The following is an 11,821-nucleotide window of genomic DNA, read 5'->3' as shown; positions in this document are numbered from 1 at the left end:
TTTGCTCAGGTGTTTTGGGCCCTGAGCTGAGCACCACAGAGGATGACTTTCAGCCTGTGCAGGACTTCGCCCAGAGGTTACCCTGTGGTTCAAGGCTGACCTCCAAACTCTGCAGGACTTTATGGCTACATATGGCTACCTATGGTCACAGTGGTGCTGTCTTCTGTAGCCCCTTTGGTGGGGATTAGGAGTGGGTACAGAGGTTTAGGCTTAAATGCAGCTCCTTAAATGCAATGGGTGGAGGCCCCAGATGAGGCTGGTCAGAGCACTCAGAGCTTGTTGGTTTACTTTGGACCCTGGCATCGTGTTTGGCGGGATCTCTTGGCAGCCTTTAAATCCATGCGGGATGTAGCATGAGTAATGAAGCAAGCTATAATTTTGCCCTAAATTAAGTCCTCCTTCCTGTTTTCAAAGAGTGAATCCGCTGGAGGTGGTGTGGACAGTCTGTCGGTTCTTTATGAAATGTTGAAGGCCATAAGCTATAGGTGGGATTTGACTTCCATCATAATTACTGTAGCACTAGAAACAGGAAATTCTCATGATGGTTCCTGTCTCTTAGGATAAATTCGTGTTGTCTGATTTACGTTGAGGGGAGTGGAGATCTGCTTGTTTCCCAAGGGCTGGGTTAGGTTAAACCTCAAAGACCTGGGGACTGGCAGGAACATACCTTACCTCCCTGCAGAGCGTATGTGCTCCACAGTGTGCCCCCAAGTTACAACAGTTGCAGGATGACTAGTTCCTGTATGTCAGAACAGCCAGAATCCCTGCCTGAGGCTCCCTTTGCTCCCAAAAACATGAGGCCTGGCCTTAGAAAAGACTTGCTTGGAGTCTGCTGTGAACACGTGACAAGAAGCCCCTGCCCCGGCTGCGGAGGGGTGAGTGGGAGTGGAGATTGGAGAAGGACAAATACTGAGAGCAGTACGGGTGAGATCCTTTGGGGATTGTCAGAGACTTCCTTTCCTCGGTCTCCTGAGTAGCTGAACTGTCTCCTTTCTGTCCCGTGTTAGTTCCCGGGAACCTGCAGGTATTACAGCAGGGTCAGCACCTGGCTTTTCCTCAGTAACAAAAAGTGTATCCAACAGCCCCCTGGCCCTACCTGTCATTCTGGGACAACCGCAGCTGGGTGTTCCTATGACCAAAGGCAAGAGAGATGGTTCCCAAAGCTCAGCCAGGAGGCTGCCCGTCGCCGTTACTCCTTCAGCGTAGATAACAACTACTCAAATATCTGGGCACCTTTATGGAAGGTGAACAAAATGGAGGCTATTCCCTGTGAAGCGAGACGTAGACAGAGTCCAGCACAAGAGCAAAGGGACCCAGAGAGCTACTGGGTCAGGGGACAGCCTTGCAGGCACTGTAAAGCTGAGAGAACCCAGCAGTGGCTGTTCCAGCACTTCTTCAAACCTGTGTCACTGCTTCCTGAGAAGAATACTTCATTAGAAGAGGATTTCTAACAAGCCTGTCCAAGGAGAAGGGATCTAGCTGCAGAGCTGAGCTCCTCTAAGTTCCTGTTCACCCAAGGCTTTTTTCTGCTCCTACTGTACAACTTGCTTTCATGTGGATCTTGCTGCAACCTTAATTTGCTTGAAGCGCTGGCTGGCTGGATCTGTTTGAAACCATCCCAACTGAAGATTGGGGGGGGTGCTAGTGATTTCAATAAAGAATATATTTAAACTATCATCTGGCTTATATCTAGAAGTGTGTAACTTGTATATAAGAGTAAATTTATAGCATGGCCTTGGCCTAGTCTATCAGAGAGAACTTGTTGCATAGCAGGCAGGACCCAGAGCCTGTGTGCTATCCCCAGAGTGATTTTTTCACCTGATTATTTCTTCATTATTTTGAAGAAATAATCACTCAAATTGAGTATTTTTGCTGGAGTGAGATCTTTCTGCTGACTGCCTCTTTGAAACAAGGAGTGAGCTGCTAGAAATCTATTGTAGGAAAACCCATGACCAAGAGTCTATTGGTGGAGCTGCTCACCCCCAGTGAGAGCTGGGATGACGTTCAGTTTGACTTTGTTTTCCTCTAGCTAGAAAAACGTGTAAAAGGACACCGAGGAGGTTTGTGGGCAAAGCTTTGAAAATTACTCCTCCCTTACAGATTTTGAAGTGTCAGTGGAAAATTTTTGGAGGTGAAATTGGCCTCCTGTCTGTTGGTTGCCTTGAAAGCTCTGATAAATGTGAGAATGTAGTCACATGGAATACAGATATGTTTTATCTGAAAAATGGTTTCTTAACAAATCCTGTATAAATTCACCTTTGCTAGGCTGAGTTGAACTTCACATCAAACATGAAGCTGATTTTGATCTTCAGTGCCCTCTTCGGGGCTTCCTTGTGCCTGGAAACTTTTGTTGGGTGAGTTACGCTTTTGTGGAGGACCTTTCATTTAAGGCCGTATTACCCAGTTGTTGTTTTTCATTATCTTAACTTTACAAAATCTGCTTGAGGCACATTCTTTGCTTTTTATGACTGACTTGTCTTGTTGCTTTGGTACTCCAGTGTTTGAAGAAACCTCTCTCTACTTTCATTTGGGTTTTCTAAAGAGAAGGGTCTAGCTGCAGAGTGGAGTTCCTAAATTCATGTTCACCCAAGGCTTTGACTGTACCTAGGGAGCAGTATGGAGCCTTGATCTGGAGCTGAACCTCGCTGCAAAGCTCGAGTGTTCAGCTTGACAGATCTGGTCTGGCACAGAGCAGAGCTGAAAGACCAGAACCTGGCTTCAGATGGAAAGGTCGCTAGCTTCCCTTTGGTTTTGAAGATTCTATTTTCTTTTTAAATGCTTAATTCTTCTCAGAGTCTTTCTAAGCAATTCAAATCCTTATTTCCAACCGTTATATTCTGAAGGTTTGTCTGTATGTCGCATTGCAAAATTATCTTCTTCTGGTGTATTTCCTCACAGTCTTACTGAATGTGTAAGAAACTTAGTAGAAAATGATAAAAAACATAGTAGATACTTCCTGAGAAGTAGTGGGTAAACACTAGATTCCACTGAGTAAATCTGTATATGAATATAGAAGGATTAAGAATAAGAAGTAATATATGTAGTTTACTAAAACCCTATGATTTGTAAAGCCAGGAGAAGCTATTTTGATCATTTAATCTGGGCTCTGGCATAATGTAGACTGGATTCTCATGAATTCATTCCTCAGTCACGTCCAGTAGCTGTCGTTAATGAGCCTCATCTCTTCACAGAAGAATCCAATCCAGAAATAAAGCTTATGGTGGTGGAGAATCCAATAATAAGTTATTAATGTGGTAAAGTGCCCTCAGTGTTGATTTAATTTGGTCCATCAAAAGAATCTTATACCTCAGTTTGCCAGACTGAGGAGCCTGGTGTTAACGAGCATCTCTTCTCAGCAGCCGAAGCCACACTAGTAAATAAACACACACATAGCTGAGCTCATATGCCAAGTCCCGTGTTTACCCTGTCTTAAGATGTGTTTTCCAATTCTGCAGTTATTCATGTCGATTTGCTCTGAGTCATCTCCATTTGTCAGTGCTGCTTGCAGCGGGTGCCAGCAGAGCAGCTCGGCCAGGTGAGGATATGGGACTCCATGGACTTTTGTTCCATCTCCAACAGTGGCCAAACGCATATGCCTAGGGAAGAGAATGAAAACAAACACACCAAATGCTTTAACCACCAAATGCCGTTTGCAAACGCAGCATTAATGCTCAGCTCACTTGCAGTAAACCCCAGGCTATACGGCTAAGGAGCACATCGGTGCTTTTGGCTACAATGTTGATCCCGGGCTGTACTTCCAGTTGTTAATTCATTATGGCTTCCAGGTTTCCTTCAGAATCCCCCCTGGTTCTCCAGAATAGGATCTGCTGTCCCCCGGCTGTCACATTCCCTTGTTGTTCATAGATCCTTTTGTCGTTTCATAAAAACATTGGGTGGAAGGGACCTCCAGAGGTTTTTAGTCCACCCTCCTGCTCAAAGCAGGGCATGGAGCTGTTTTTTCTTGTTATCATCCTCTACCTCTACCGAGAAGAGTTTGTATTTTTTTTTGTTTCTCCCCTTCAAGTAGTTGTAGGCTGCAATTCGATTAGCCTGAACAAGCCTGGGTTCATCAGCCTGTCCTTGTGGTACTGTTTGCTTGTACCTATTTTACCAAATAGCCTGCAACATTGTGTATTTGAATGGGCTATATGTTTTTAGAGATCTAAAAACCACTTAAAGACTGTACATTGTGATCACTGTATGTAGTACAATGCATAGTCTAAGTTAATAGCTGAGGTTACCGCCATAACCGGTGGAGTGAGGTACTTCCAGGCATTGAGTCATTCCACTGGAATGGTGCAAGCCACCCTCTGATGGTATCAGTTTCTGACAACACAGGGAAGTTTGTCAACTGTCTTTACTAAACTGAAGAAAGGTGAAACGAATCCCATATTTAGTGTTCAGTTTGCTTCGTTGAATGATGCTCCCCAAACATTTGATCATTTGCAAACTCAACCAGAATTTTTTTTCCTCCAAGTTGTTGACAAAAAATGACTAATAGATGCAAGACTGATCCTTGTAAACAATTAAAACCTCATCCCCTTGATGTGTTGTTTATGATGAAATCTTAAAAAATGCCATTTAACTAGTTACTAATCTAGTGCACGTATAGCAGGCTGGCCCTGCAGGTTGTTGGTTGAACTTTTGGGTGACACTAAGTCAACTGCATTAAAGAAGTCCGCATCGGCTGGTAGCATGCAAGCAGCTACCCACCAAATTCATGGTCTTAGTAACAAGCTAGTTCAACCAGACTCCTTTTTGAGACTGTTTCTGAAGACTTACTTATTTATTGCAGGCACCAGGTTCTCCGAATCAAGACAAGAAATGAGGAGGAAGTTAAGAAGTTACAGCTCTTGGAATCGCTGGAACACCTTGCGGTATGTTACTACCGCAGAGGCATTTGTCAACGTTTCAGACTGGGGTAGGACTTACCAAGATAGGGCTTTGCATCACGTTTGGAAGGTTCATACCATACTGTGGCAGCTGCCATAAATAAATTTACTGTCCCAATACTTGGTGTTTGATCTGCAAGTTCTAGTACCAGCCTGGTATCGAGGAGTGCCTGCGTTCACATTTTCTTCTTACTGGGTTTACAATCACATTTGAATGGATCTGCTCTTAATCTTAGTATTGAAAACCTTGTCTTTAAAGTGCTGATGCTAATGTTTTTGTACTTGTCTCCCAGTGTTGTGGGAGGAATTTATTAGAGTGTGTTCTACTGAAGCAGGAAAACACACTATAAAATTCTAGGTTATTACTGTTCTTATTGCCATTAGTGAAAAATATTGATTTGAACAGTATAGAAATGAAAATTTAAAAAGGCCCTACCAAAGGAGAAATAAAACAATGGGTTTCATATTAGCTAGTACTGTAATACGGAGCTTTTCTTGAAACTATTTCTGGTAAAAGGTAGAATAGTAAAATAATCGTCATAGAAGACTAAAATTTCCTCTTGCTGATTTTAGCCTCCAGTGGATCTTTTTTTTTTTTTTTGTGAGTTTGTCACATTAACTGATACGAGGTTGTGGTGAGGCCAAGCTAAAGAATGGAGCGTGCTGTAAGCATGACAGGGCACAATACTGCAGGAGTCATTCAATTTGGGAGAAATCAGCGTTTCTGAAGCTTTAGAAAAGCTGTTTGCAGAACGCTTTCCCCAAACCAAATCCATTTTCCTTTCTCTTTGCAGCTTGATTTCTGGATAAATCCCTCCACCCCTGACCTCCCTGTGGATGTGCGAATCCCCGCTAACAGCGTCCAAGCAGTCAAAGCCTTCCTGGAGTCCCATGGGATTGAGTACTCCATCCTGATCGAAGATCTGCAGGTAGGCAATGCCATTGGCACGTATCTTTTATATCCTTTGGAAACAAACAGTGATTCACGATCTGGCCTTGTTCATTAATTCATGGACTCTTCTGTACACTGCTTCCCATGGGCTCCTCCCCTTATTTTTGTAGTCTGTGGATTAATTTCTCAAAGATGATCTGTGGATCACAGCTGTGCTGGGAAGCTGTGGAGATCACTCTGCAGATGCTATCCGAGACCATGTTGAATAGTGACATCAATAAACTCATAGGTTCCACGGAGCTCTTCTGATAATCCCTGAGGAATTTCCTGTGGTCTTTTAGCCTCAGACGTTTGGAGATCGCAACACTAAAGTTACTCATAATTCAGTAAACTGTGTTAAGAGCAGCTTGGGTCATAATCTGAAAGCAGTGTACACCACCGTGTGAGAGAAAAGTCACCCCTTTGGGCACTAATCCAACATTTCTTTATGAGCAGTAATCCCAAAATGGCATCTAAAATAGCATTAGCTCAGCAGAAACACTGCCTTTTTTTTCCCCTCCAAGCTTTCCAATGCTATTCTTGTTCATCTTAACAAGCATTTAAAACTTAACGCTGACCATTTAAACACTGGTATTCTTGCCCACTTTGCTTGCCAGGCTGTGGGTCTGGGGCTGGAGCCAGCATGGAGCGTCACCATTTCGTTATTTGACATAAACACTTGGTCAGAAGTTTGCAAATTAAGCAGGCTTTTCTGAACATGTGAATGGCTTCTTTTAGGTTGTTCTAGATAAAGAAAAGGAAGATATGGCCTGTAGTCAAAGGGATCGCAGCAGCGACAGCTTCAACTATGGAACTTACCACACTTTAGATTCCGTGAGTACCTCAGCTTTGGGGGAAAAGGATTCTTTTTTCTGGCCTTTTTCCATGCTGTCTTCAATCAAACATCCTATATTAAGATCTAAAATGTCTTTCTGGCTTCTTTTGGCACGTGGTTTTGTTTTTAAATTGATTAATTTTGTGGTCAACATAATGGCCCAGCACTTTTCCTGACAGTGTGTTGGAACAGACAAGTGTTGATCATACTTTTTCATAAACTGTTCTGCAGAGTTCTGTCAAAACCCTTCCTTCTGATCCTCAAAAGAGATTGAGAAATAAATGAATCTTGAAGTAGGGAAATATAGGAAGCCAGTAACCATCAAGCAAAGCAGACGGTAAGGTATTTTTACTACCAGAAGTTCGTAAAGAGGGTTTTGAACTTACTCCTGAAATAAGTAGATCTTGACAATACAGCAGTGCTTTCCTCTACTTTGTGATATTAGGAAAAGCACTGACTATACTGACATAAGGTGAGATGGGGCTTTGAAGAGGTCATAATAATGAAGGCAAAATGAGAGAAAAGTAGATTTCATCAGCTGCTACAATTGTTCTGGGCAGTACTATACATAAATGTAATGTAAATGTCATCATGACTTTTCATTTCAGATTTATGCGGAACTGGATCATCTTGCATCTGAGTATGGCCACATAGTCAGTAAGCTCCAGATTGGGGTATCCTATGAAAAGCGGCCTTTGTATGTGCTCAAGGTACGACAGAGAACATACCACAGAATGGGTGCATACAGATGTGTATGCATATACTAATATACATATGCATTATAGATACAGCACAATTCAGTCCAAAGCATCCCAGTCTATTCAGGATGTTCTTGACTAAAAGGTGTCAGTGAGAGTTTGAAAACTTTCTGTTTTGTTTGACAGTTCAGCACCGGAGGAAGCAACCGTCCTGCAATCTGGATTGATGCCGGTATCCATTCCCGAGAGTGGGTTACCCAAGCGACTGCAATCTGGATAGCTAAAAAGGTCGCTTCGGCAGTGATTGATTTTTCTTTTCTCTTGGGAATGCCTCTAACTATTTAAAAGTATATGACACCTATGTATGTTTAGCCAGCTCTGCTAACTCTCCTTCACCCCTCACAGCCGACTCCAGAGAGAATATGGCAGCTGCCTAGACAAAGAATGGAAAAATGCTGTGTATTGTTAGAACAGCTGGGTTGAGGTAGACAAAATGTAGTAGTTCAGGTGAAATTGTTGAGGACTGCAGGGCTGATAATAACCAAGGACTTTGAGATTAGTTTGCTGCTTCGGGCTGCCGACACAGAGAAACACTGTGTGGTTGGTTACCTTCCACAAAAGTGCCAAAACTTCCAGCTCTATATAAGTGAGCATTTAAATTCTGCTGAAAATGACTAAGCCACCAGAGAAGTGCAGCGCAGTTGTATATTCCCAACCTGGCTAATCCATCTCAATCTTAGTGCCAGACTTGGCCCATTCTCTGGGACAAGCAGGAGAAAATTTTGTTGCCCTCTTCCATTAACTTCCTGTCTTCAGAGTAAAATAGTAAAACAGATTGATTGCTCTCTCCAAGCTCCAAGTCTAACGAGGAACAGTTATGGCCAGCAGATAATTAATGTTTCTTGTTTGCCTGCCCCGAAAGCCAGACTTGCCTCTGTACCTAGCTGTTAGAGTGTAAGCATGCAGGAAAGAAATATGCTGATAATCACAATGTACCATATTGTCTCCGCTTAGATTGCCTCCGACTACGGGAAGTCTTCATCCATCACCTCTCTGCTCCTGCTGACAGTCTCAAACCCTGATGGATATGTATTCACTCACACCACAGTGAGTAAGCGTGCTGTGTGTCTAAGCTGATTTAGAAAGCTGTCATGCTCTGCCAAGCGAACAATAAATGCGAGGGAAGTAGGCTCTGAAAGTCCATTTCTTAATGCTGTAAGAAGGAGTTACAAAAGAGTTGGGCAGCCAAAGATACTAATTACTTGTCTAACCCATCTTAACCCTCTGTAAATTCACCAGCCCTTCGATTTTTGTCCATTGGCCCATCTCAGCAGTCAGCCCATCAGAAATAGTCTTAGGCTCGTGCCTAGGATCTCTTCCTGGTGAATGGCAACTATTTCTGGGTAGCAGTTTTAATGCAAGGACCGAGATTTGCTCCTTTTCAAAGCCATAGTGTGTGTTTGTTTTAGAATCGCATGTGGCGGAAGACCCGCTCCAAGAATCAAGGCAGTCCGTGCGTTGGAGTTGATCCAAACCGGAACTGGGATGCAGGTTTTGGAGGTAGGAACAAAGTTTCTGGATTCTGGCTGTCACTAAGAAGAAAGTTCCCTTTCATGTTGCCGGATCCTGTTACACAGGACCAGCAATTGCCTTAATATAAGGGATTCAGAAAGAAAATGGTCAAATAGGATGGTAGCCGTCTTTTGTAAAGATAATTTCGCATTGATTAATTGCCAGTAAGCACAAGATGAAGGAAGTAATCTATATCTTCTAGAAGTATGTCCTTTGAGTATGCTCTGTCGCTGCTGTTCGAGCATTTATCAGCTCTTAAGGCTTTGCCTTTGCCTGAAGACCTGTTCTTAGGAAAGCCCGGCTTTGTGTTGGTCCACTTTGACCTTTCATGAATGCCAGTTCTCACAGGTTTGCATTTGTTCCTCCTTTGCACCAACAGGTCCTGGAGCCAGTAGTAATCCCTGTTCTGACTCTTACCGAGGGCCCAGTGCCAACTCGGAGGTGGAAGTTAAATCTGTTGTCAACTTTATTAAGAATCATGGAAACATCCAGGCCTTCCTCACCCTCCACAGCTACTCTCAGCTCCTGATGTATCCCTATGGCTATAAATGCACTGAACCGGCAGACTATGCTGAGCTGGTGAGACATGGCTTTAGCTTCCTCTGTTCTGTCCAGCTGGCTTTCTGTACTTACAGTGAGAGATCAAGATTAAAACAAGAGGCTAATGCCATCCATAACAGTAACCGTCCATGAGAGCGAACAAAAACCTGGTGTAATGTAATGCCTTTAAAAGAGAAGTCTTGGTCGTATGCAAACACGTGCATCCCCACCCATTCTCAGCCCTCTTTGCTCATCCACGTTTCCTTCTTTCTGCTTTAACGACAGCATCACAGCTGTAATAATATCTTTGAGGCGATATGGATCTCACAATCATAATTCAAATGGAAAGGACCTCTGGAGGTCTCTAGTCTAACCCTCTGCTGAAAGCTTTGGAGTCAGAGCCAATTTCAAGATCAGATTGGGTTGCTTAGGGTTGAGTTTTGATTGATTGTTTTATTTGTCTAAAGACAAATTCTGCAGCTTCTTTGAGCCCTTCCCAAAGTTTCCCCGCTGTCATGGGGATTTTCTTTTTCCCTAATACCTAAATGCAATTCCTCTTGTGGCAATTTTTTTTGTTGCCATTCGTCCTTTTTCCCTTCCCCTCCAAGAAGAGCCTGGCTCTGTTTCCTCTACAACCACCCATTACGTAGCTGAAGTGAGCACAAAGCTGACCACTAACTCTTGGAAGATTTCTGACTGCCTTGGGATTTTCTGGTATATCTTGAACGTTCTCTTGACAAGACAGTTGCTGAGATGAAACACTGGATGATCGGATATAGAACCTTCTATGATTTAATTCACCTGCGATGTCACCTCTCAAAAATACTGTGGAAACTGTGATTGCTGTCACTAGTATGAGTGATTAAGAAATGGATTGATTTGGCACTAGTTTATTGAGGGGTGTGAAAGATTGGAGATTTTGTGAAAGATTGTGGAGATTTCCCTGAGCATGGTTCACGTTGGTGAAATCTTAACATTTAGTCTCATTAAGCATGGCTATGTTCTGACTTGTCCATCTTCTCCTCTCCAGGATGCCTTGGGAAGAGCTGCTGCCAGTTCCATCCAGTCCCTGTACGGCACCACCTTCACAGTGGGGAGCATTTGCACCACTATCTGTGAGTATTTTGCTAGTCTGAGCTTTTATGGGCTGTCCCAGGGCAATAGTCTCTGTCCCTCCCACAAGGTCTCTCCCTCTTGGAAGCAGTGATGCTTCTGTAGAGTGACACCGCCAGTCAAAGATTGGAGCTGAGTGTTCGCATAAAAACCTCATAGGTTTCCCTCACAAATAAAAAAAGTAGGACAGCAGAACTCAAATCAATCCTCTGTTCACCCCTCTGGCTCTTCTTCCTTTCTCTTTCAGACCAAGCCAGTGGAGGCAGCATTGACTGGAGCTACGATTATGGCATCAAATACTCTTTTGCCTTTGAGCTGCGAGACACGGGTCGCTATGGTTTTCTCCTGCCAGCCAGCCAAATTATCCCAACTGCAGAGGAGACCTGGCTGGGTCTGAAAAAAATCATGGAGCATGTGCGAGACAATCCGTACTAAAAGCTGGGGTGGGAATCAGCTGCCTGTAGCAGCAAGCTGCTAAATCCTCTTCCCTTGGTGTGCTCGAGACAGCTGTAATGATATGGCACCTGGCTGAATAAAAACCCTGTGTGCATTCTCCCTACAGCAATACATGTCTGCGTATAAAAGATGTTTCATGCTTGTCTTGTTCACTGCGTCTCTGTGTGCGTGGTAGACCCTTTAGAAGGCGTCACAGATTTTAGGACTCGGTTGCGGTCCACCTCAATGAGACACAGTAGGAGCAGTGACAGGTGGAGGATGGAAGATGTGACGCCTGGTGTGGCTATTGAGATGTCAGAGTGTGGTGGTGCATTCCCCCCCGCCGCCTCCTGGGCTGCTCCGTGATCTCAGAAACTCCCATTAAACCTTGGCCTTGGGGTAACAAGTCAGGCAGTGAAGCGTCCCTTTACCGTACCAGGAACTCTTGCGTAGCTGAGGTTGGGGAATGTACTGACCGTACCAGAAACTTCCGCAGCCTGGCCCGAGTAGGGGACGGGAACAGGGATAATTTGTCATCCCCTGATACACTTATATGTCGTAGCTCAAGTAGAACGATCCCATTGTTACTGAAACCTTGAGAATTTTCATGGATTCGCGAAGCCAATCTTGCGACCCTATAAACAGCGGTCCTAAGTGAGACCCTTTGAGCTCTCCTGGGCCGCAGCGGGCTGCGCCCAGCATCTCCCTGAGTGGGACGTCTCTCAGAGCTCACAAACTCTCGAGTTTGTGATATTTGGAGGACCATCACTGACGACGCGATCTGGGCTGAAACACTCCTCGAGGC

At 44.0% G+C, this 11,821-nt stretch overlaps 1 protein-coding gene across 1 annotated transcript; it reads left to right on the top strand.

Moving 5' to 3' along the window:
* Nucleotides 1–2,289: 2,289 nt before the first annotated feature.
* CPA2 (carboxypeptidase A2 (pancreatic)) lies at nucleotides 2,290–11,131 on the top strand. The gene is made up of 11 exons (XM_009574434.1): nucleotides 2,290–2,354; nucleotides 4,796–4,877; nucleotides 5,687–5,821; nucleotides 6,562–6,657; nucleotides 7,267–7,368; nucleotides 7,543–7,644; nucleotides 8,371–8,463; nucleotides 8,826–8,916; nucleotides 9,308–9,507; nucleotides 10,499–10,583; nucleotides 10,829–11,131. Exons 1-11 carry the CDS (start codon nucleotides 2,290–2,292, stop codon nucleotides 11,014–11,016), a joined length of 1,239 nt encoding a protein of 412 aa, XP_009572729.1. The 3' UTR covers nucleotides 11,017–11,131.
* Nucleotides 11,132–11,821: the final 690 nt, after the last annotated feature.

This window comes from Fulmarus glacialis, unplaced genomic scaffold (genome assembly GCF_000690835.1).
Source record: "Fulmarus glacialis isolate BGI_N327 unplaced genomic scaffold, ASM69083v1 scaffold30943, whole genome shotgun sequence".
Classification (NCBI taxonomy): Eukaryota; Metazoa; Chordata; class Aves; order Procellariiformes; family Procellariidae; genus Fulmarus; species Fulmarus glacialis.
This window is presented reverse-complemented; position numbering and strand designations above follow the sequence as displayed.